At 33.8% G+C, this 23,569-nt stretch overlaps 1 protein-coding gene across 1 annotated transcript in view; it reads right to left on the bottom strand.

Annotated features, from left to right (window-relative positions):
* Positions 1 to 12,020: 12,020 nt before the first annotated feature.
* Positions 12,021 to 23,569, bottom strand: part of kon (chondroitin sulfate proteoglycan 4-like protein) — a 34,150-nt gene continuing 22,601 nt past the window's right edge. Inside the window, exons 6-12 of the mRNA XM_086912289.1 lie at positions 22,068 to 22,662; positions 21,576 to 21,830; positions 20,323 to 20,520; positions 19,567 to 19,768; positions 16,713 to 19,433; positions 16,230 to 16,636; positions 12,021 to 16,117 (exon numbers count right to left, since the gene is read on the bottom strand). Coding sequence (XP_086768415.1) covers positions 14,141 to 16,117; positions 16,230 to 16,636; positions 16,713 to 19,433; positions 19,567 to 19,768; positions 20,323 to 20,520; positions 21,576 to 21,830; positions 22,068 to 22,662 — 6,355 coding nt within the window. The 3' untranslated portion in view covers positions 12,021 to 14,140. The remainder of the gene's footprint in view (positions 16,118 to 16,229; positions 16,637 to 16,712; positions 19,434 to 19,566; positions 19,769 to 20,322; positions 20,521 to 21,575; positions 21,831 to 22,067; positions 22,663 to 23,569) is intronic.

The following is a 23,569-nucleotide window of genomic DNA, read 5'->3' as shown; positions in this document are numbered from 1 at the left end:
AATTAAATATCTATTTCTTTGTTATATAATTATATAGATAATTACATAAATTTACTCATTATTTATTTATTTTGTTATTTATGTAATTAGGAAAAACGTGTTCAATTTTATTTTCTATACTTCCGGAGAACAGAAAATAGTTATGAAGTAGAAAGTCGATTTACGTGTATAATACCATATAAATTTGTAATGAATAAACAAATTAATAATAGAAATACGTAAATTAACATTTAATTTTATTTTTGAAACTCATTGGGAATACGGGATAATATTGCTTTTTTATTCAATCGAAGATATTTCGTTTCTTAATGTTGCTTCTCGTTTGTTCTTCTGTAGAATGACTGCAAATATCAAGTACATCCTTTTATAAACTTTTCGGCAGCGTCTTTCCACCAATCAGAATGATTGAGCAATCTTATTGGTGCGGAGGTGCTTCTTTTTTGGTAGAAGCGTTAGATTGCGTTAAATAATTTGCGAAAATGAATTATTTATACGAAATAATATATATTAAACTTAAACAAACCAATATATATAAATAATATTATATAAATACATAAATAAAAGAATAAATAACGTATAAATACATGTTTTTTAATAATAAACATATATAAATATTGAATTCTATTTGAACGCTTTTAAAAAATACGGAATAGTCTTCTATTTAGAATAATATTTCTCGATCATTTCATTTCATTTCAATGTTTTAATTTTAACGAATAGAAATAATAATGAATTCGTTGTTTTTTATGAATTTTTCGTTAGTATCTCTTATAAGAATTGAAAGACAATTTTTCTTAAGACGGAATGCTACTTTCTTCGTACGAAAATAGAGTGTGAAAATAAATAAATTGTAATAAAAGAATAAAAATGAATAAAATAAGGACAAATAAAATGAAATAAATCGATGTATGTGAATAACAATACGGATTTTTAAATGAATGAACAAATTAATAATAAACATATATATATTAATATGTAATTTTATTTTTGAAACTCATTGGGCATAGGGAATAGGGTAGCTTTTTTATTCAATCGAACGTAACGTTTCTTAATGTTGCTTCTCGTTTGTTCTTCTGTAGAATGACTGCAAATATCAAGTACATCCTTTTATAAACTTTTCGGCAGCGTCTTTCCACCAATCAGAATGATTGAGCAATCTTATTGGTGCGGAGGTGCTTCTTCTTTGGAAGAACCGTTAGATTACGTTAAATAATTTGAGAAAACGAACTATTTATATGAAATAATATAGATTAAACTTAAATAAATTAATATATATAATTAATACTATATAAATAAATAAGTGAAAGAATAAATAACGTATTAATACATGTTTTTTAATCATAGACATATATAAATATTGAATTCTATTTGAACACTTTTCAAAAATAGGGAATAGTCTTCTATTTAGAATAATATTTCTCGATCATTTCATTTCATTTCAATGTTTTAATTTTAACGAATAGAAATAATAATGAATTCGTTGTTTTTTATAAATTTTTCGTTAGTATCTCTTATAAGAATTGAAAGACAATTTTTCTTAAGACGGAATGCTACTTTCTTCGTACGAAAATAGAGTGTGAAAATAAATAAATTGTAATAAAAGAATAAAAATGAATAAAATAAGGACAAATAAAATGAAATAAATCGATGTATGTGAATAACAATACGGATTTTTAAATGAATGAACAAATTAGTAATGAACATATATATATTAATATGTAATTTTATTCTTGAAACTCATTTTGCATAGGGAATAGGGTAGCTTTTTTATTGAATCGAACGTTACGTTTCTTAAATGTTGCTTCTCGTTTGTTCTTCTGTAGAATGACTGAAAATATCAAGTACATCCTTTTATAAACTTTTCGGTAGCGTCTTTCCACCAATCAGAATGATAGAACAATCTTATTGGTGCAGAGGTGCTTCTTTTTTGGTAGAACCGTTAGATTACGTAAAATAATTTGTGAAAATGATCTATTTATTTGTATTAATATATAACAATTTTAAATAAATTAATATATATTTAATAATACTATATAAATAAATAAATAAATGAATGATTAAATAAATACTATCGAATAAATATTTTTTTTTCAATATGAAATATTTATAAATTTTTAATTCTACATTTAATGCTACTAGAAAATAGCAAATAAAATTCTATTGAATCAAGAATAATATTTCATCATTGTTTTATTTCTATTTATTATTTATATTGTTTTGAACTATTATTTATTTTGTTTTTTTTTATAAATTTTTCATTAACATTACCAGTAAGAATTAAGAAACAATTTTTCTTAGACGAATATGCTTTTTTTTGACTATTAAATATTTTGTGAAAATAAATAAATTGTAATAAATGTATAATAATTAGTAATAAATGAATTAAATAAGATATAATGAAATCAAATAATGGCTTTATGTGAACAGTATTATATTAATTTGTATTGGAATTGACAAATTAATAATAAAAATATGTAAATTAATTTTTAGTTTTTTTTGGAAACTTATTGGAATAAGATATAGAGCAGATTTTTTATTGTATCGTATCTTTTCTTATTGTTTTTCTTTGTTTCTTGTTCTTAATCATAATAATTGTAAATAGTGAATATGTCATTTTATAATTTTTTCGATAGCATTTCTGAATCAAAATCATCGAACTATCCAATTGGAGCCAAGGTTCTTTCTTTTTGGTACGAATGTCAAATTATATAATCGTAATTTGTGAAATCATTTATTATTTTTCAAAATAATTATATATAAATAAATAAATATATAAATTAATATATATATATCTATATAAAATTATTTTTATTAATATGAAATGATCGAATAATATTATATATATCAAAAATATTTCTAAATGTTAATGTATCATAAGGGCTCTTCTGATTGGTGCGGAGGTGCACCCGTGAAAGTTATAAAAGGATGCACTGATCATTTGCAGTCATTTTGCGTAAGGATTCGGAGGAGTTAACATCGTGCTTAATTAAAAAGGAAACGTATTTCTTGTAAGTTTCGAAAATAAATATTCACTTTTTTATTCATTTTCTAATTATTTATTTATTTTCATATTTATATTTTATAATTTTTTATTTTTTATTTATGTAATTTTTTTTTGTTTCCAGTTTTTGTAATCTGATTAACTATTTTTAATATTAATATTATTAAAAAAATTAAAATTTTTAATTTTAATATTTCTTATTTATTATTAATTTTATTAAAATTAATTTCATAAGAATATTTAATTTAATTTCCGCGCGAAAATTAAATACGAATCGTTTTGTTACAGCCAATCAGAGAGCAGCTACGGCCCAACGATCGACGAATCAGTACGTTCGGCGTCAGTCTGCTGTTGGACGTCGTGGGGATAGGACGAATGGAGCTGCAATGGGTGAGTGACTACATATAATTTCTAATTATTATATTATAATTTATAAATTTTTATTATTTTCTTTTAATTTATATATTTGTTTAAACGTATATTGAGTATTATTAAAAAATACTCAATATACGTTTAAATAAATAGTTTTTTGTATTCGGTTTTATTGTGACGTATATAGTTTGTGTATTGACAATTATATTACTTTATATTATAAAACTTTGAATCAAAATTTTAATCTAAATATTGTGTTTTATCAATATAATTTTTAATTTTGTATGTTTAATTTACGATTTTGATTTTTATTCGTGCAGATTTTCGTTTGATCGTTGTAAAATAATATTGAATGAGTAATTGTTTATACACATTTAATCCGATAATTTTTTTCTTTTTCTTTTTTGGTTTTTTTAAATCTTTTTATTCGTTATATAAAAGTAGGAAATAAAAGTAATTAGATTATTATATTAATTTTATTTTACATATACGTAATTTCGAATATTTCTTTCTATCGTTTTCGTGTATTTATTATGTGTCCTCAACTCGCGTATTATTTCTTTATTTTGATTTTACGCTTAAGGCGTATTACGATTTCCTATAATCCCTTTCCAGGAAATTGTCGGTTTACATTCGTGTTCGATATGTCGTACGACTTTCCACGAACAAATTCCCACTCCAATTTATAATTTCGTAAACAAAATCGTGTCGCGTAGTATCATTCTATTATCGAAAGTTGAACTAGTAGGACGTTTTGCTACGGTTGGTGCGTGACTATTGTGTAAAATATTCTTTCTATAGTAATTTTTTTACTTTCCCGTATTTAACTAATATTAATATTTAATCGTTAATTTATTAAATATTATATTTTTTTTTATTAATTTATTGCATCGTTAGAATTATAAATAGTATGAGTTTCAAAAAAAAGATTTGAATTTGATCGTTGTTTTTTATTATTTTATTTTTAATACGATACGTCCTAATTATATATATTTTTTTATATTTACTTTAACGATTTGATTATTTTTTCGTGCAGATTGGAAATTGATTGCTGAGATAACTTACAAGATATAATTTCACTATCGATGACCACAAATTGACGATTTTATGGCAAAGGGGTAACATTTAATCTTTTGTATTAAAAATAAATATTTTTACTTACTTTTTATTTTAATATTATTAACATGTTAAATAATTCATAATAGTTAATGCTTCAAAAAACAAAAATGAAATAGATTAAACAAATCGTATATTTATTTCGGATATATTAAATTATTTCTTTAAATTCAAATTGATTAAATTTATTTTTCGCTTTCATTAATATGTAGTTTCAAGTGATAACAATTTTTATGAACAAATGCTCGATATCCCTTTCCTACTAACCCAGATTTATTTTCAGAAAATTTTTGTGATCGCGCGCAATGCGATCGGTAGAATCAGTGTTTGTTTCGTAATAAAGTATTTTTAATATTTTTTAGAGCACAGCTGCTCTAATTTAATTTAATTGTAATAATCATTCGCGAAATTAGAGTCAGTGTTTGTTCGCCGAATATCAAATACGGACGCGTTAGTAGTTCATTTATTTTTTTTTTTTTCTTACAAATTTTCGTTTTCGGTACAGGGTAAAATCAGTGATTTCAAGAACATACGGCGATCATCCATCACGCGAAGAGGTAATTACTTTTATATATTTTCAATTATTTTATTTTATTATTTGATTTTGCTTTAATCATTAATCGAGAAATAAATTGCCTTTTTGGAAAAACTTATAATTTTTTTCAACTAAATTTTGAAATTGATAGATTTTTATTTCTCAGATTTTAAGTATTAAAATTTTAATTTTTATCATTATTAGAGATAAGTAATATCTTGATTTTTTATTTTTATTAAATTTTGGAACTTAAGAGAGTTGAATCTGTTATTATTTAAAAATTTTTAAATAATCAAAGTTATGTTTTTTTTTTAAATTAATGTAGAATTTTATATTTTGTTGAAGATACCGTCATCATGTCATCCTCTGGACTGTTGAAAAAATATTTTTGTGATCGCGCGCAATGCGATCGGTAGAATCAGTGTTTGTTTCGTAATAAAGTATTTTTAATATTTTTTAGAGCACAGCTGCTCTAATTTAATTTAATTGTAATAATCATTCGCGAAATTAGAGTCAGTGTTTGTTCGCCGAATATCAAATACGGACGCGTTAGTAGTTCATTTATTTTTTTTTTTTTCTTACAAATTTTCGTTTTCGGTACAGGGTAAAATCAGTGATCTCAAGAACATACGGCGATCATCCATCACGCGAAGAGGTAATTACTTTTACATATTTTCAATTATTTTATTTTATTGTTTGATTTTGCTTTAATCATTAATCGAGAAATAAATTGCCTTTTTGGAAAAACTTATAATTTTTTTCAACTAAATTTTGAAATTGATAGATTTTTATTTCTCAGATTTTAAGTATTAAAATTTTAATTTTTATCATTATTAGAGATAAGTAATACCTTGATTTTTTATTTTTATTAAATTTTGGAACTTAAGAGAGTTGAATCTATTATTATTTAAAAATTTTTAAATAATCAAAGTTATGTTTTTTTTTAAATTAATGTAGAATTTTATATTTTGTTAAAGATACCATCATCATGTTATCCTCTGGACTGTTGAAAAAATATTTTTGTGATCGCGCGCAATGCGATCGGTAGAATCAGTGTTTGTTTCGTAATAAAGTATTTTTAATATTTTTTAGAGCACAGCTGCTCTAATTTAATTTAATTGTAATAATCATTCGCGAAATTAGAGTCAGTGTTTGTTCGCCGAATATCAAGTACGGACGCGTTAGTAGTTCATTTATTATTTTTTTTTTTTTCTTACAAATTTTCGTTTTCGGTACAGGGTAAAATCAGTGATCTCAAGAACATACGGCGATCATCCATCACGCGAAGAGGTAATTATCTTTGCATATTTTTCCTCAGTATAGTTTCATTTTTTTTTAGTTTTTTTTTTATTAATTAATATATATTATTAATTAGTATATGTGTTTTAAATTATGGTATTCGTTTTTTTTTTTATAGTTTTCATCCTCCTTGATGACAACTTCTTGATGGCGTCATGACAGCATTGATGGCAACGCAGATTCTTCGCATCGAATGGTGAGTCGCATGCATTTTGGTTCCTCTGGTCACTCAATCATGTCGTAGGATAAAAGATCCGAATCGACACGAGTGACTGGTTGTATACGTAGATTTTTGTACGAGCACAATGACCGCGAGTATTTATTATACTCGTGAGTAGTAACATTTCATTTGTGTTTTATTTATTAGATCAGGATAGGTTTTCTTGCACATCGCGTTTTTAATAAAACGATATTAATAATTAATGTTATATGAATAAGTTTTAACGTAATATTAAAAATTATACAATGATAATGATGATGTATATAATAATTATAATGATTAAATTATAATAATGGTTGTATATTATCACATGATAATAAACAATATTTAATTTCTTCGTCTATTTTATTATAATGCATGGAAAGAATTAATTATTTTATTCTGAACTTAAATTCAAAATAGTAAAAATAGTAAAAGTAAAAATATTTAGTTTTTCATGTTTTTTCCGTACAAAAATGTAATAAAATACAGTGCAAGAAAACATCTCGCGACAGGTAGATTTTTGAATCAAAGCTACAAGTTTTGAACATTGCTTTAGTATTTTCGAAAATCTGCTTTGATAAAAAAAATCGCCTGAGGTTATTTTCTGAGTATTTAGAGTCAATGATCTAGAGTCAATAATTTTTTATTTTTAATTATCATAAATAAATATTCATTGTTCATACTTTTTCGTTATTTAATTAAAATCAATAATTATTCATAACTTATTCTTAATTTATAAATCTTAAAGATTCATTAAAATTTGAAATAAAACAAGCAGATTAAGAAATATTAGCCCGTTAGAAATATTAGAAATAGATACTAATGCTTTTTTTAGCACAGGATTTTCAGGTTTAACCCCTTCCGTGTTTATTGCCAGGAACTCACTCACGTGCCCAGGTGCTACTTGAGTGAAGGAGAGGCAATGAGCATGATGAATCTAGTTAATAAGTTAATAAAAATTTTTCAGCGATTGACGATGTATTAGTGTATCGTGCACGACGTATTTTTCACATTGTGTGTGTGATTAGGCTGTGGAATTGCGTCGTTATTCGTAATTATTATTCCATTCACAATTATCATACAATATCATACAATAAGAATTTTATATCTGTTATTGAATACTGCGGATTATAAATAATAATTTATTAGTTTTTTTTATTAAATTATAACAATGATTCTAAATGCCGTATCAGCTGGTTAAATAATATCATTTAGTAGTCATGAATATTATTTTAATCATGACTGTAGATAATTACTGTAGATAATTACTATAAATAATTAAGGTATACGCATGTTTTTATTGCAATTTACGCAATGGTCACTAGCCATCGTCAATCGATTTCAGGAAAATGGTACGTAAAGTTAGAGTATGCGAGTAGTGTGCCAAGCTCGGGTGTCGGAGGCGTCCCGGGACGTTTTCCCTAGTGTAGGCATTTGCGCCCGAGTATTATGTGTGAGAATCGTGGAATGAATGTGTTGGTGTGCCTGTTTTGCCATTTTTTAAATATAGGGCTAGGTAGGATAGGTAGTATACTTCTGGTGTGTCTGTTAATTATAAGTAGGTAGGGCCGGGCAGGTTGTCACAGTCTCCGATCGGGTAGGCGCGTTTTCGCGTGACAACCTGTTTCAGGAAATAAAATTTGAAGAATCGAGGGTAAAACTGAGATGAATGGATTATTCGCCATTCGTTTCTGGTTCTGCTCGTCGATTTTTCGAATTCGCGGTCGTGGTCGCGAAGTGTTTCGAAACGAACGTTGTGCTCGAGATTCTGCATATGTACGGAGAATGGTCATTGCGATCGTTGGTCGTTCATATGCACTTAGTTTCCGCGATTTAGTTATTTTTTTTTTCTTTTTTTTCTTGATTTGCGTTTAGTGAATTTCGAGCCTAGATTTAAGTTTCAGCGGGCATTGCGCCCGAAGGAGGAAGACCGAAGAGGCCCGACAAACTGTCACGAAGAGGGCTGCAACGAATGGCTTCTCATTTTTTAGATCTTTTTTGGATCCAAAGAATGGGAAGTCATTGTTACTACTTTGTCATTGTGCTCGTTTTAGTAATACGTAGTATATGTTATTGTACCGTCTGGCCAATTTGCATGCTGGCCCATCGTTTATGCAGTCATCATGGGCAAATCGCGTTTTTTGCATTAGTGTTGCGAAAAAAAAATTACGGTTTGAATTAGTGTTGCGTTTTTAAATCTCGCGTTTTGTATTAGTGTTGCGATGAAAAAACTATCGCGATTGCTCTTAATTACTTTGATTATGAAATATTATAATTTTTTATATATTTCTTTTATTTTTAATTAATTTTGTAGTATTGCGATTTATAATATCGAAATATTTGAAGTAACATTTCACATATAGAATACAAAATTTTTATTAAATTCATTTGAAGAATTAGTGTTGCGTTGAAGAATGATCGCGTTTTTTAATGTAGTGTTGCGTCAATGAATAATCGCGTTTTTTGATGTAGTGTTGCGTCAATGAATAATCGCGTTTTTTGATGTAGTGTTGCGTCAATGAATAGTCGCGTTTTTTGAAATGTAGTGTTGCGTTTATAATATGCCCAAAGTTTTTCCACTGATACGGTGGAAATGTTGCTGATTCTGGATCATTCAGTGCAAACTACAAGAGTTGCACATTGGTGATCTTACAACGGCAGCCCTTGCTATGGCTGTAATGGATCCGTCATTAGTGTTGCGTATAACGAAACATGAGTGCATAAATTAGTATGTAGAGTTGCGTAAAAATCTAGAACACTTTATTAAGAGTGTATATTTGCGGGAGTCCTTTTTTTTCTTTTTTTTTTTTTTTTTTTTTTTTGTTAAGAATAAATATTTTGATTGTCATTACAAAATAATAAAGCACTCATCGCGTTTGCTTTTGTGAAAAAAATTTAGTGTATTATTAGTGTTGCGAAAAAATTAAAGATATTCCACTCTCGGTTTTTGCTCGGGTTTAAATTGAGTGGATTATTATTTTTTAGTAGCCCTTCTGGCTACCTCTTCTTTAAATTTTATTTTTCAGCACCCCCTTATTAAGAGAGCATTTGTTTCATAAAATATTGTGAAAAATATTTGTTTTTACTAATAATAATTTTTCATTATTATTCAAAATTAATATGATTAGAATGAAATATTTGAATTATTCAATTTAAAATTTTTTTAATAAATCAAAATGTGCAATTCGCGATTATTGCTTAATTTTAATAAAAATTACTTTTTATGAATATAATGGCTTCGGCTTATCGCAGAAGTATAGTAGAATTATATTATATTTAAAAAAAAAAATTATTTCGAAAAAAGTCTATTTAAAAATTTTTGAAAATTATTTATGTGAAAATTTCTAATAAAATTTATTGGTTATTAAAAAATAAATTATATGATTTTGATTAGTTTATTCCATTTTATTGTTAATATTAAAAGCCAAATATTATTATTAATTTTCAACTGAATTTGAAAAGTTTTTTATTAGTTTGTATTAAAATTTTTTAATTTGATTTTTAATCCTTTTAATTAATCCTTATAATTTTGATGAATAATGAACAATTATGAATTACTTAACAATAGTATGTTAATCTGTTTTTTCTTAATATGTTTTAGGTATACATTTTTTTTTTTTTTTTTTTTTTTTATAAGTACTAATCCAATAAATGAGTTTGTTTCAGATTTATTAACTTCTAGGACAAATTTATAATAATATTTCAAGTAGTTATGTAAGTATGTTATGTGTCAGCGGCTCTTGAGTAGAATGACATAAATGAAAAAGAAAGAAGAGGAAAGAGTATGTATTTTCAATTAGAAAGTATGTATTATAATTATCATCTCTTATTAAGAATTGATTATTATGTTGTAAACTTTTACTAAAAAGTTTCTTGAAATTTAAGTTTGTTACAGGAACCATTGTGAAATTTCAACAAAAAAAGAAGACTATCTGCTATATAATGCCTTTTTCCCGTTCCTCGTCCTTTACTTGGATTAAGTTTTTATTTAAGCAGAATATATATAATCAATTTTTCCCATTTTTATGTAAATGGAATAAACAAAACATTATAAAATAGGATATTGATAGGATTATTAAATTAATTTTTATGGATCCATAAATGAAAGCTTTAAATTTTTAATAGGTAGAGCTTATAAATTATTTTGTACTAGGTAAATTTAAATAGACAAGGTTTTGTAAAAATTTTTAAATTTTTGATAGGTAGTTTGTACTGGTTTTTCTAATTAGATAGGATATTTTTAGTTAAATTAGATTTATCGTCAGGATTAGATGATTGTTGATGTAGATCATTGTTGATGTAGATCGTTGTTGGTGTAGATCGTTGTTGATGTAGATCATTGTTTAAAATAATATCATGTAAAAAATGGAAATTATTCATATAATTCAATTAATAAGAAATTATAACAAAAAATATTAAAAAGCATGAAATTTCAATGCTATTCAAGTTATTAAATAAGATATATTATAATTAATGCATGTACAATTAAGATAGTAATAAGGTAGCAATAAGATAGATGTAAGATAATCGATGAGATATATTTATAGTTAAGTGCATGCACAATAATTAAGAAGAGTAAATAATAATTATAAGTAATTAATTTATTTTGTAATTAATTACTTATAATTATTATTTACTCATTAATTTATTAATAATTACTTACTTATAGTTATTATTTACTCTTCTTAATTATTACTTAATTATAAGTAATTATAAGTAAATGGTGATGGGTAGAATAATTCTTTGTGAAACGCATTTCATTTACTTATTTATTTATTTATTGTTTTTCCCCTATACTTATTGATTATTAAATTATATTTTACAAATTATTTTACACTTTCATAACGATAAAAGTGTAAAATAATAATATAATGAAAGAGCGTCTCACATAAATAATTGAATTAATTACGTAATTAATTTTAGACATAGTTTTAATTTTATTTTAAGGATCATTATTTTCCGCGTCGGTTTTTCTTACAATTTCTTTTGTTGTTTTGCACAACGATCAAATATTTGAACGTTTTGCAAACACACCAAAAGAAGAATTAATTTAAATAAACAAATTTTTACGTGAAAGGAGGGTGGATGGGACATCGTGTGGTTAGGGTGGGTCTCCAATATGCAGCAACCTCCACGTGGTGAGACCTGGGTTGGTATTACTTGATATACAATTACTAATTGTAACATAAGTGATATAATTATTAATTGTAGAGCAAGTAATATGAGCTAATTGGCTGCAATCGCGATTATGTATATTTTAGATACCTGATCTATTCTTTCTTACCTTGTCACTGAATGTTATTCTTTCTCGTTAAAATGTTAAATTAAATTATTTATTTTTGGATTAAATTGAATTCTGGAATTAAATTGAAACAGTTGGAAAAGGAAAACGATTTCAGTTACGTATATGCAAATATATATATTCTTTTTTCTATTCGAAATTCTTTATATTATGGGAAGGTATATATATGTAATTATGATTTGTTCACTTTATATAACATCGCACATTCAATTTATTTGAATTACAAGAGTAATGCATTCAGTCGGCAGGGAAAATACAATCCTATATAACTATATATGTTACACAATATAGAAGTTTGGCACTCGGATCGGTTCATTTTAGGGATGTAAAAAAGCCTAACTGTTCGTTTCTGGCATATTCATTAATCAACTCATGTATTTTTGTTAAAAATGTTTTCTCTTTTCGTTACATGAGAACTGGAACTGTTATATTAATTCATATGCTTCGAATTCGTGAAACAGTTTGTCTTCTATTTTAAGAGTGTATGTATTTTATATGTTCATGTATAATAATAATAATTATCGTTATTATTATCATTATCACTATATTAACATCGACATTAGAGCATTTCCTTAATTATATATTTCCTAGGGATTTTATAGAAATCATGGTTAAGGTCACTGTGAATTTGCGCAGCTCTAAAAGACAAATGTTTAAATATTATTCGTCGAAAAATTGACGAGCGCGCGAATCAACAAGTCGATATCGATTAATCGAGCGATTTATTAAATTACTATTAATACTGAAGAGAGTGTATGAATTCATTTTTGTGCGTTCCATACGCCGATCAATTAATACGGTTTAATAAAATTTGTCGTTGTATTGAAAAATTGATTCACGGATAAATTTTTTTCCACGGCGTCATCACGGCTGCTAATAAATTCACAATTAATTTTCTATCGTCATGTAGTATTGACGTAAGAGGATTCATATTCGGTCTATAAGATCTAATAAACTCAACCTTCACGACGTCGACAAGATTAATTTTAGTACGTAGAAAAGGACATCGTTATTTTTAAAGGAGTAGAAAAATCGTTAAAATAGGCAATGACAATTTTGATATTTGAAAATTTGGAAATTATAACGAATATTTTTGTATACGTTTCAATACGTATATTTCTTACGTGTATATTTTTTGCTCCAATGGTATAAGATCGTGTGAAAAGGAATAAAGGCGATCTCAACTGATAAAATGAGAATTTAGAAATCGACGTTATATAAGACTCAGTCGAATCGGTAGAAATACATGAAAATCTCGTGTAAAAAGATATGTGCGAAAACTCGAAGTATCTCTGGTTGTACTGCTTTGAACGTGCATATATATGTTTAAATATATATGTTATTTTTTTTTATTTTTGGTTTTTAGAAAAGTCGCAAATAACTTCTGTATATTTTTCATATGTATATAAATCTGAAATACGCAGTCCATTTTGTAGTTTTTTTTTTTTTTTTTTTTACAAAAATTTTACGTTTTATTATGTATGTAACATTTTTCGCGTCTGATAATGTTTCTACCGGTATACTCGTTTAAACACTTTTCTGACATTCTCGAATGTTCGACAATGACTTTTTTTTTTCTTATTTTTCTTTTTTCGTATAAAGAAACGATCATTCGTTCAGAAGGGAAGTATCGCTATAAAACATCAAAGGAAAAGTTATCTCGATTGACGTAGATTTGACTGAGACGAGAGATTCGAAAACGTTTCGAACCGAGAGGAAAGACTGCGAAATCGACATCGTGCAGGCGTCGTGGGAAAATTTTTTTACAAGACTCGTTAATATCTTAGGCACATTCGATCCACAATAGCGATGATAGTCTCGGGTTTTGTATTCTTTTACATTTAACGAGTGTTTAGCTTTCCCGTTAATCGCGAAAGTATTTTTGCGGTACTAACAAGATACATCGCGAAATATTTTACGCGCAAACCACGCAAAATTTTACTAGTTGAAATATATGTATACTTAGCACTCTTGTCAGAGTCGCTTATAGTGTAACAAAAGAACAAAAAAGTCGATGGAAACTCTGATCCTCGACTTATCGACGATATATCGACGACTTATTAACGATATAAGTAATACAATCTTGGATCGCGGAAGAGTCGATGCCGGGAAAAAGAGTTTCCGTCAAAATTTCCGATATAAAATCGAGGCTTTCGATAATATCCCCTTTCGCGGAGTCAATTATTATTTTTAGGCACATTAAGACCATAGTTAATCGACGATTAGTCTCAAGTTTCGTAACAAAAAACAGTCTTCAAATTTGAGAAAGTGTTACGGCCTGTTTCGCTTTAATCGCGAACAGCCCTCCTTTTGCTAGACCCAATATTGATTTCTTCTTAGCAAGGGATTGTTGGTCCTTTGTGTGGTGCTCGATTGGCAAGGTAGATCGGATGTGTCGAAACTGCTCCATTCGTCCCCATCCGCGACACCGTACGGATATTTGGCCGAAACATCCATTTCGGATCCTGTGATACTTTCCAGAGGGCTGAGGGGTATCACTTTGCATTGAGGTAGGGTCGACGTCATGGTCGGTAGAACTGGCAATGGAGTACTCGCTGTCACGCTGTTATGATCGTTCGCGTAACGTTTCACGTGAGGGGTGACGGGCATTAAATGGTCCGGAGGTCTTGGCAGAGGCATCACACCCACTGCTGGGGTCGGTTCTGGTTTCTCCTCCTCGGCGTGTTTGTATTTATTTTGCCTACACCTAATAGTGATTATCACCACTACACCGAGCAAGAATACGCCTAGTAGCATTCCTAGAATTAACAGATAATCGTTGCTCATGTTGGGGGCGATCGCCATTTCACCCTCGTGACCTACCGGGTCCATTGGACCACCTAACGTGATGTTATATTCATCCATGTCGAGTTTCACGCGAAAATCGAACTCGCCCACGGCTGGTTGAAAGATGGAGGCCGCTAAGATAAACGCGAAACTATCCATTACCCCGTCGTATTCCATTGTTGGAATTTTTTTGCAAACCATATAAATCACACCCGACATCACCTCTTGATGAGAGAATTTCGTCACCTCTTTTTCTCGAGTTCCTCGTTTCTCGCCGGACGAGAAGGAACTTCTTATGATTCTCTTTATTTTACCAAATTTCGGTTTTTTGATAATCGTGTATATTGGATTACTGCTGGTCAATTTAGCCAATGGCGTGGCATCCATATACTGCAACGTTATTCTAGTCTTCTCGCCTGCCAAAGCGATCATAGGATTTATGATCATCAGAGGTACTACCTTGATATCAATTCTTATACGCTTCTGTTCAAATCCGCTCAATCGTGCGGTCAGCTCGAGACTGTCGTTCGACACGGTCATATCCGTTTGCATAAACATCACGCTTTTCGACAGCAAATCTGTTTGTTTGAAACTAACCGCCGCTCCATCGCGCACGTACAACACGCCATACTTCGGGGTTGTCGTTATGTCGTAAATGACTAAATCTTGCCTCGCGTTAGTGTCTAGTTTCACAGTGCTCTCGGAAATTAGAGCCACGTTCGATCCTTGCTGGAGATTTACAGGACCTAAGACGGTGACGTTCAGTTTGATGGGTAAAACGTAGACGTTGAACACCGTGTACATCGGGTTGAACCGTCCATCCCAAACTCTGAAGTAAAATGAGGCCGCTTGAAGAGGTCCATTGTGCTCGTACACCAATCGATTGGAATCAACGTCGTGCTGCGTGAATTTGTTCACTTGACGAACTTCCGAGATATTCTCGTTGAACGGTAGAAGCAATAGGCGACCGAACGTCGGTTTGGATATCACGTCGTATACGATTTCTTCCGGCGGAGTGTCCGGATCGATCGTTAACAAACTCTCTCTGGTTATCGTTTGATTCTGATTTTGAACCACCGTGATGGACGGTGCGTTTGTGATTAATTTGAACGGCTCGTCGTTCACGGGTTCGATTATCACGGGAATACTGGTGTTGCACAGAAGGATGTGACCAGGAGTCAAGTAAAGAGAAAAATTGATACGATCTTCCAAAGTATCCGAATGATCGTGATAATAGGCGATCTTTCCACCTTCGATCTGGGGTTGAGAGAAAGTGGTAACGTTTAAATCCGGGACGATCATCACGTGGCCGTGACTAGGTTGATTGACCAGCCTCGAGAGTACCGCCGGATTCTCGATTCCAGCGTGAGTTTGAAGGAACGACACGATTCCGCTTATGTTCATCGCTACCTGAGCCGAACCACCTTCTTCGACCCTCACGTTCTTTACGGAGACATATCTGTCCAATCCACCGCTGGAGACTGAGATATCTATTTGAAATACCTGCGAAAGAAAATGCGGTAAAGTTAAAATGATTTCACGTGTATAGAGATATTCGTTGTTTTATTTACGTGTTCGTTCAACGAGTGTTAGATAAAGATAATTGTAATCTCGCCTGATTGGTTAAGGATTCCGCGAAATGTGCCTCCACGTCGAACGTGAACGAATCATTGGCAGTCAAATCCATAAATTGTTTGGTATGTTCGTAGAAAACTTTGCTATTGTTAACATCCGTTTGCGTGAATCGTTCGACGTTCAACCATGCACCCTCGCTCGTCTCCATGATGATTTTTCCAAGATGCGGTCCATTTCGCACCGTGTATTTTATCTCCCGAGTCTCGTCCGAGCATTTAGTTAACAATAATTTACTGGATATCATTTTTCTGGTCAGCGGAAAAACGTTCAAAGCAACGTTTTGCTCGATGTTCAATCGGATCGGTTTCGTGGTGACCAGTATCGTATAAGATTCCGTAGCGTGTACACCATCGTAGAGTACGAAATTGAACTCGGCGTCGGATCCATCTGGAACGGAAAATCTTTTAAGAAATTTGAGTTTACGAATAAGTGGGGAAAAAATTTCTCACCGTAATATACTTACTCGTATGCGTGAACATGACTTTCGATCGATCAATTTGTTCCTGAGTGAAATTGTAAATATCCACCTCCGGGGAAGATTTTAACGAGATTAATCCATTTCGAACTCCACTGACGTTAAATGTTATATCACGTGCCGTGGTATCGTTATCAACAGCCGCTAAATTATCGGGCGTTAACGTGATCGATCCACCTTGCCAAACGGTTAATTTCGTCCTGTTAACCAGCACGGGCACCTCGTCGTTAACGGGTTGCACCGTCACCCAAACGTCGAACGGTTCGCTCGTTTTATCCCCCGCAATGAGGACCATCTTGAACGAATCTCTGGAAAATTCATCCCCATTGTGTTTGTACAATATTATTCCACCGTTTAAATGTTTGAACGAGGACTTTTTCGTCTCGGAATTCTTGGTCGATTCCAGTATCGTGCCGTGTTTCGGTTTTTCCTCGATTCGAAAATTGGTCACTTTGTTGGAATAGTAAGGGGTGAGGATGGAAAAGTTGGTTTCATCGAGAATGGTACTCTTTCCCTCGACCACGACGATACCCTTCGCCTCGACGTAAAGTTTTTCCGGAACGATCACAAAATTGACGTTGAGATCGCGTAACCAAGTTATTCCATTGGTCACATCGACGACGAATTTATCGTTGGTCTGATTCATCACGGATTGCACGTAGAACACACGGCCCTCGTTTATCATGCTTTGATCGAAAGATTTCACCGCGTTTCCGATATAATCCTCTCGAGTCTCGTCACTATGCTCGTCGTGAATTTGTAGCTCCAGATATCCATTCTGCGGCCACTCTTTCAAAAAATATACTATTTCGGAGTCTGGTATCTTGGGATGCATGATCTCGAGACTTTTTCTGTTCAACAAGATACTAGTAGCTTCCTCCACGAACACCGTTTTATTGTTTTGAACGATCAACGGTTGCCAATAACTTTCGGGATAAATTTTAATCAGGAACATCCCCTCTGTCTCTGCACCCTTGGTCGATACCTTGAATTTAAAATCATCCTTCGTCAAAGATCCTCCGAGATGTTTGTACAACACTATGCCATAACGCAAATTCTCTTTGTTGAACGCATTAGTTTCTCTACCGTGCTTCAACAGCACTCCGTGCTTCGGTTTTTCCAATATCGCGTATTTGATATCTTTGTCCGTTGTGTACACATTCGTTTCAACGTCTAACTCGTTCGGACGAAGAGCGACCGATCGATTGAACTGCACTACGGATCCATTGCTCTCTCTCAATCTCACGTAAGGAGGGCTGGCTTGAATTTCAAGGACACCGGCCGTGTAAAAATAGCCGTCGGTAACGCCAAACTCGAATTTTCCATGATCCTCGCCCTGATGTTTGAACAATATCTGGCCGTCGTCGATGTCTTGTTGACTGAACTCGTGTATCTGCGAGGTGGGATTGGTTATCCTGTATATTCCGTTCTTCTGCGTATCTCTTCTCGTGTATATCAATTCGTTAGGCTTCGTATCGATATCTTTGTCCGTATAGGCAAGATCCTTGCTCGTGAGTAATCTCTCGCCCTTGGACACCACGTGAAACACTTTGTGAACCACTCGTTCCGGCGCGTTGTCGTTCTTCATCGTCACTTCGACCCGAAACACGCCCACGTACATGAAATCGACAATGTCCGAGGCGATAGCGACGAATTGGAACGAATCTTCCCTCGTCTCCGAGTCATCGTGAACGTAGTACACTTTTTGGGACGAAAGTTCGTCGGAAGTAAAGTGGGAGGTGTTGTTTCGCGAGTGAGACTTGGAATCGTTGGTGACGGTCAACCAACCGTGATGCGGAACTATGGTCAAGTTATAGATCAACGATGTAACCCCGTAATCCTTTGGATTCGTCCGAAGAATTCTTAGAGGCACTCTGGATCCTTCGTCGACCCTCACGGTTTCCACGCTGTCCAAAGGTTTCACGTTTTTGCTGAGATAATGCCTGAATTTGAACGTGGAGTGTAAATCGATGCACTGTGGCGCGCTCACTTTGAAACCGAATTCATCGAGAATCGTGGAATAGGCCCTCTTGAACAGTCGATATTTCAATTTGCCGGAGTCGATATCCTCTTGAGCGAACGTGTCTCCGACTTCTAGTTTTCGACCCGAGGAAAGGAACAAATTACCGTATCTTGGTCCCATCGTCACGGTAAAAACGATCTTGTTGACCGCGGTTATCAGCGGGTTCGTTTGATACCTTAGATTTTGCCCGGTGACGATCACTTCCGCCACGTTTGTAAAGTTAACGGGTATCCTCTTGGCTTCTTTCAACTCGAGATCGATGAAAGTGATCCGAAAATCGTAGGTGTGTTGAGCTCTCACCTCTCTAACGCTAGCTTGAAACTTAAACTCGTCCTGATTCGGGCTTCCCTCGTTGTGAAGATAGCGTATCGTGTGCAACTCGATGTCCCTGCTCGTGAAATGGTCGACGTTGATCCAGCTGCTCGAGACGTCCTTCAGCTTCTGAATCGCGCCAAATTGCGATTTCGACACGATGTCGTAACGTATATCGATGGTGTTGTCGTCGGAATTTGTGGTGAAAGAGAGATTCGCCGGTGTCAGGTATGAATAGGACCGATGCACCACGACCAGTCCCGTGTTGTGCATCAACTTGATCTCTAAAGGATGAGCTGCCACCCTTAAACTCGCCGGTTCACTGCTCTCTATACCATCGCTCACCTGAAGATCAAGCTTCGCGTTCGGTTTCGCTGAAAAACCGTAATTGAACCGAATAAATACGTTTGAATCGTTAATAAACCGGTAATCGTGCTCTCGCATAGACAGCAATTAAACGACAATAATGATGTTTGTTTGCATAGCGAATATCGATGAAGCTGTTACCGTTTCCACGGTGTACGTATGCAATTAATCCTTGCATTAATTCAGCCTGGGTAAACGTGTCGATAGGTCGCGACGGATAAGTCACTCTTTCCACGTATCCAGCATCCGCGTCGGTACGTAAGACCGTGTAAACCAACATGTCTGACGGTGTGTCGGCATCGATCGCCCAAATTAATTCTTTCGTTAAGATTTTTCTCGTGCCCTACGGATAATTAAATGGATTTAATTAAATTATTCCCATCGTTTCATCGTTCTAATTTATACTCCGATTCGTGCATTTCTATTAATCGTCTGCATCTATTAATTTTTGTTGAAATAAAAAATTTAACGGGGGATTAATTTTAGATTTATCTTAGATAGAAGCATCAAGATTTTTCATTTCGATGATCGCGATATATATATATAAAAGCGCGAGAGTAGATTTTCACGACGAAAGAAATTATTTCATTTAGGAAGATCGCGACTCTAAGTGGTTAATTAAGGGGAACGACTGTGGAGCGACTTAAATCGATTTCGTTACGAGTCGTTCGTTCAAAGATACGAATGTTGAAAACACAGTCCACACAGTTTCTTCGATTCCCCGATTAATTGATTTAGCGGAAGGTCGCCCGAAGCGTTTCGCGAACTGTTTCGCGTCAATTACGTTCGCGTGGCTTTGAACTTTTTGATTCATTGGAAAACTTCTTTACGCGAAAAATTTATATCGGAGAATTATATATAGACGTACATAGACGTCTATATTTTTTTGTCTCTCACCTGAGCGAGTCGTAGCACTTTTGCGGTCAATATTTCGAGCAATGGTGGATCATTAACGGGTGTAACGTTGACATGAAGCGGAAACCTAAGTCGTCCTTGAAGGTAGCCTGGCAACGCGTAACCACCTCCTGCCACTAATGTCACTTCCAGAATCATACTGTCCTCCGTGGTTTCACTGCCGTCGTGCATATATTGTATCTGCCAAGAAATTTGATCGTGATAACGAGACGATGCGGCACGTGTTAAATAATGTTTCTAGAACGTAATATAAATATGTATGTAGCAGAGTATGCCTCTGCTCTGTACGAGTACGCTATAAAGAGTATGCTTATAATACACAACAACGCTGCTTAACGGAGTCGAGAAATTCATCGAGCACGGGTGACATTAGGGAAAATTAAAAAGGAAATGAGCAAAAAAAAAAAAAAATGGGCCATGAACTGGTCGTTAACGAGACGTTTATTTCATTTTATTTCATGATTTATTCACGACAGAGACGCGGCCATAAGATGAACTTTTCAATCTCTCTCTCTCCCCCGGCCAACGGTCTTCTTAACGAACCAATAAACTCTCTTAATATCTCGAGACTCGTGTCTTCCGCGTGGCTCGCCGTTTTTAAAATTAAACTTCCTTAAAGATTCCCTTTGCATTTTTCCATCGGTGAATCATTACCGGTGTTAAATCTGCCGTCTGTTCCCAGTTAGAATTAATTAAAACGGCGGAGGGGTTATAAATCGACGAGTAGCATAGCGAATCTCGAGGCGCGAATTCCTCCAATTTTCTCGATACAACCGATCCGATAGGAATAATAAAATTTCGAACTACGTGGAAAACGTTTAACAACGGGTGAGAGTGATCTCGGTCCCGACGCTCACCCTTACGAAAAAGCGTTAATAAGCGGTGGTGGTGTTTATAAATAGTACAGTACCCGGTGGATAAATCGGGTGCAAGTAGAAGAGGAACAGACAACCGAGAGAGTGTCGTGACGACACGAGCACCGTACGTGGCTATGGCTGTGGGACCCCCACGGTTCTAAAGTTAGTCCTTGTGCCGTGAACTATCTATAGCTCGTGGTCCTATGACAAACTCGAATAACGTGTGATTTTCTTCGTTCGTTTTTCTTTTATTTTTTTCTCCTCGAATTTATTGGATATCGGATATGAATTGATCGATCGATCGTATGATTTTTATTTAACGGAAAATTTGAAAAAAAAAAATATATTGCACGATAATAGTAGGAAATAAATATTCACCTTATCTCGATCGATGTCTCGAAGAGTGAAAGAATGTTCGGTTCTGGTAGTTAAGAGATCCAGAGTCAGGGTACCATAAGTGGGCGGTGTTATCAAGGTGAAGATAACACCGTCCTCTTCCACCCCGTATTTAGCAATGTCTAGTACCATGGCAATGTTATCGCTCGTCACCAGCACATGTCCTCCTTCGCATACCAGGAGGGGACTCGACGAGAGTATTTCCAAGTTCACGGGTAAATTTGCTTTCGAGTAAGTCTGAAATTGGAAATTGAAACCTCGATGAAAATCATCTTTGCTTCTTTTTACGTTACAAAATTCCAGCGAAATATTCTTCTGGGAAGAATGTGTCAATGAAAAGGATATATTTTCAACAAAAGGAAGAAGAACGCAAACGAGGAAGCGTTGTTTCGTTAAGAATGTAAAAATCTCCTCCAACGAAACAAATACACGGAACGATTGCTCGCAACAAGTGATCGATTGTTTTTATTTTACCTTGTAATCCTCGGCATGATTCGGATTGATACACGATAGTTGGTCACAGTCGCACTTAAACGAGCTGACACCCAGCTGAGAGCAAACTCCCCCGGAAACACAGGGATCAGCCTCGATACAGGGAAATCCCCAAACGCAGCCAACCACGATGCCCTGGCTGATTTTAACATCCGGTAGACCGAGCTCCTTGTTATCCAACATCATATTTCTCAGGCAACCCTTGTAGCTCACGTCACCGGATTTAAGACCTTTCCCGAACGCCTTGGCGCGTTTGTTGAGCTCGGTACCGCCGATGTACAGGGTGTCGGCCAGATCTAGGTAACGATTCCCGCCGGAGGGCAAGCTGATGGTTTTTTCTTGACGATCGACCGTGATCCCGATTCCGCTCGGATTGAAATCGACGGCGACCCGGTGCCACTTGCCGTCAGCCACCGGTGTGCCGTGTATCAACTCGGTCGGTCCGTTCCCTTTGTTCATCAGAAGTCGAATTTTACCCTCGAACAACTCGATCCCGAGGTAATCGGCGTACGAGGATTGGCCGGTGTTGTAGAGCAGCAGGCCGCTCTCCTCGCCGGTCTTCAACTCGAATTCCCATCTACCGAACAAAGAGGATTGGAGGATGGTGAGAAGGGGGTTCGATCGAATGGGGCTAAAATTGAAAGGAAGTCGTTCGTCGAACTTTAGCCGCTTGGCCGCGACTACGAACTCCGTCACGTCTGCGAACACGTGTACGAACGAGTGAACGCGTGCCGGATACAAGCCAAGCCCAAGATATTAGAGAATAATGTTAAAACTTGCCCGGTTAACAACATTTCCCGGTTAGTAGTAAGCCGAGTTAGAATTTCGCAGTTGACTTGTTCGGATCGCGACTAACGCTCTCCTTGAATGGGCTCGCTTAGAGGGGGAGGGGGAGGGTCGCGCAAAACTTGCACTTTCTTAACAGTTTCAAGGGAATTATTATCCGATCGTTTGCATCTTTTACAGGGAAGATTGGTCGATTTAGCGAGCGAAACTTGACTCGAAATTGATTTATACGTATCTAACAAACGCTCGAAAATCCCTCCGCTCGAACATTGATAAAACGATATTGCATCCCGCGATGAAAGTAGCGCGTTCGAGTGCGCTATTGACGCGCGATAATCGGATGAAAACGGCATTAAATCGGCGCGATATTATTTGGTGGAGAGGAAGCTAAATGAATCGTGCGTTAACGAGTGACTTAGGGAATATCCCGGATATATCGGGGATTTTTTCTTCTCTCTCTCTCTCTCTCTCTCTCTCTCTCTCTCTCTCTCTCTCTATAAAATTTCCGCGTTTAAACGAAACGAATGATCGAAATCGCGATTGCACGAAATTAACGATCGTTCTCGGACGGTTGAATCGAGTCGCGATTAACGTTTTTGTTTACACGATTTATTCAAGTCGAGCTTGGTCAAAAGCGTTTAAGAGGGCCGTCTAAACGACACCGGTGCTTTCATTTCCGACGGGATGTTTGCCGTGGA

The sequence above is a fragment of the Apis florea genome, unplaced genomic scaffold (assembly GCF_048593485.1).
Source record: "Apis florea isolate Af1SG1 unplaced genomic scaffold, ASM4859348v1 contig_3370_pilon, whole genome shotgun sequence".
In the NCBI taxonomy this organism is placed as follows: Eukaryota; Metazoa; Arthropoda; class Insecta; order Hymenoptera; family Apidae; genus Apis; species Apis florea.
The sequence above is the reverse complement of the archived record's forward strand: the minus strand, read 5'-3'. Positions and strand labels throughout refer to the sequence as shown.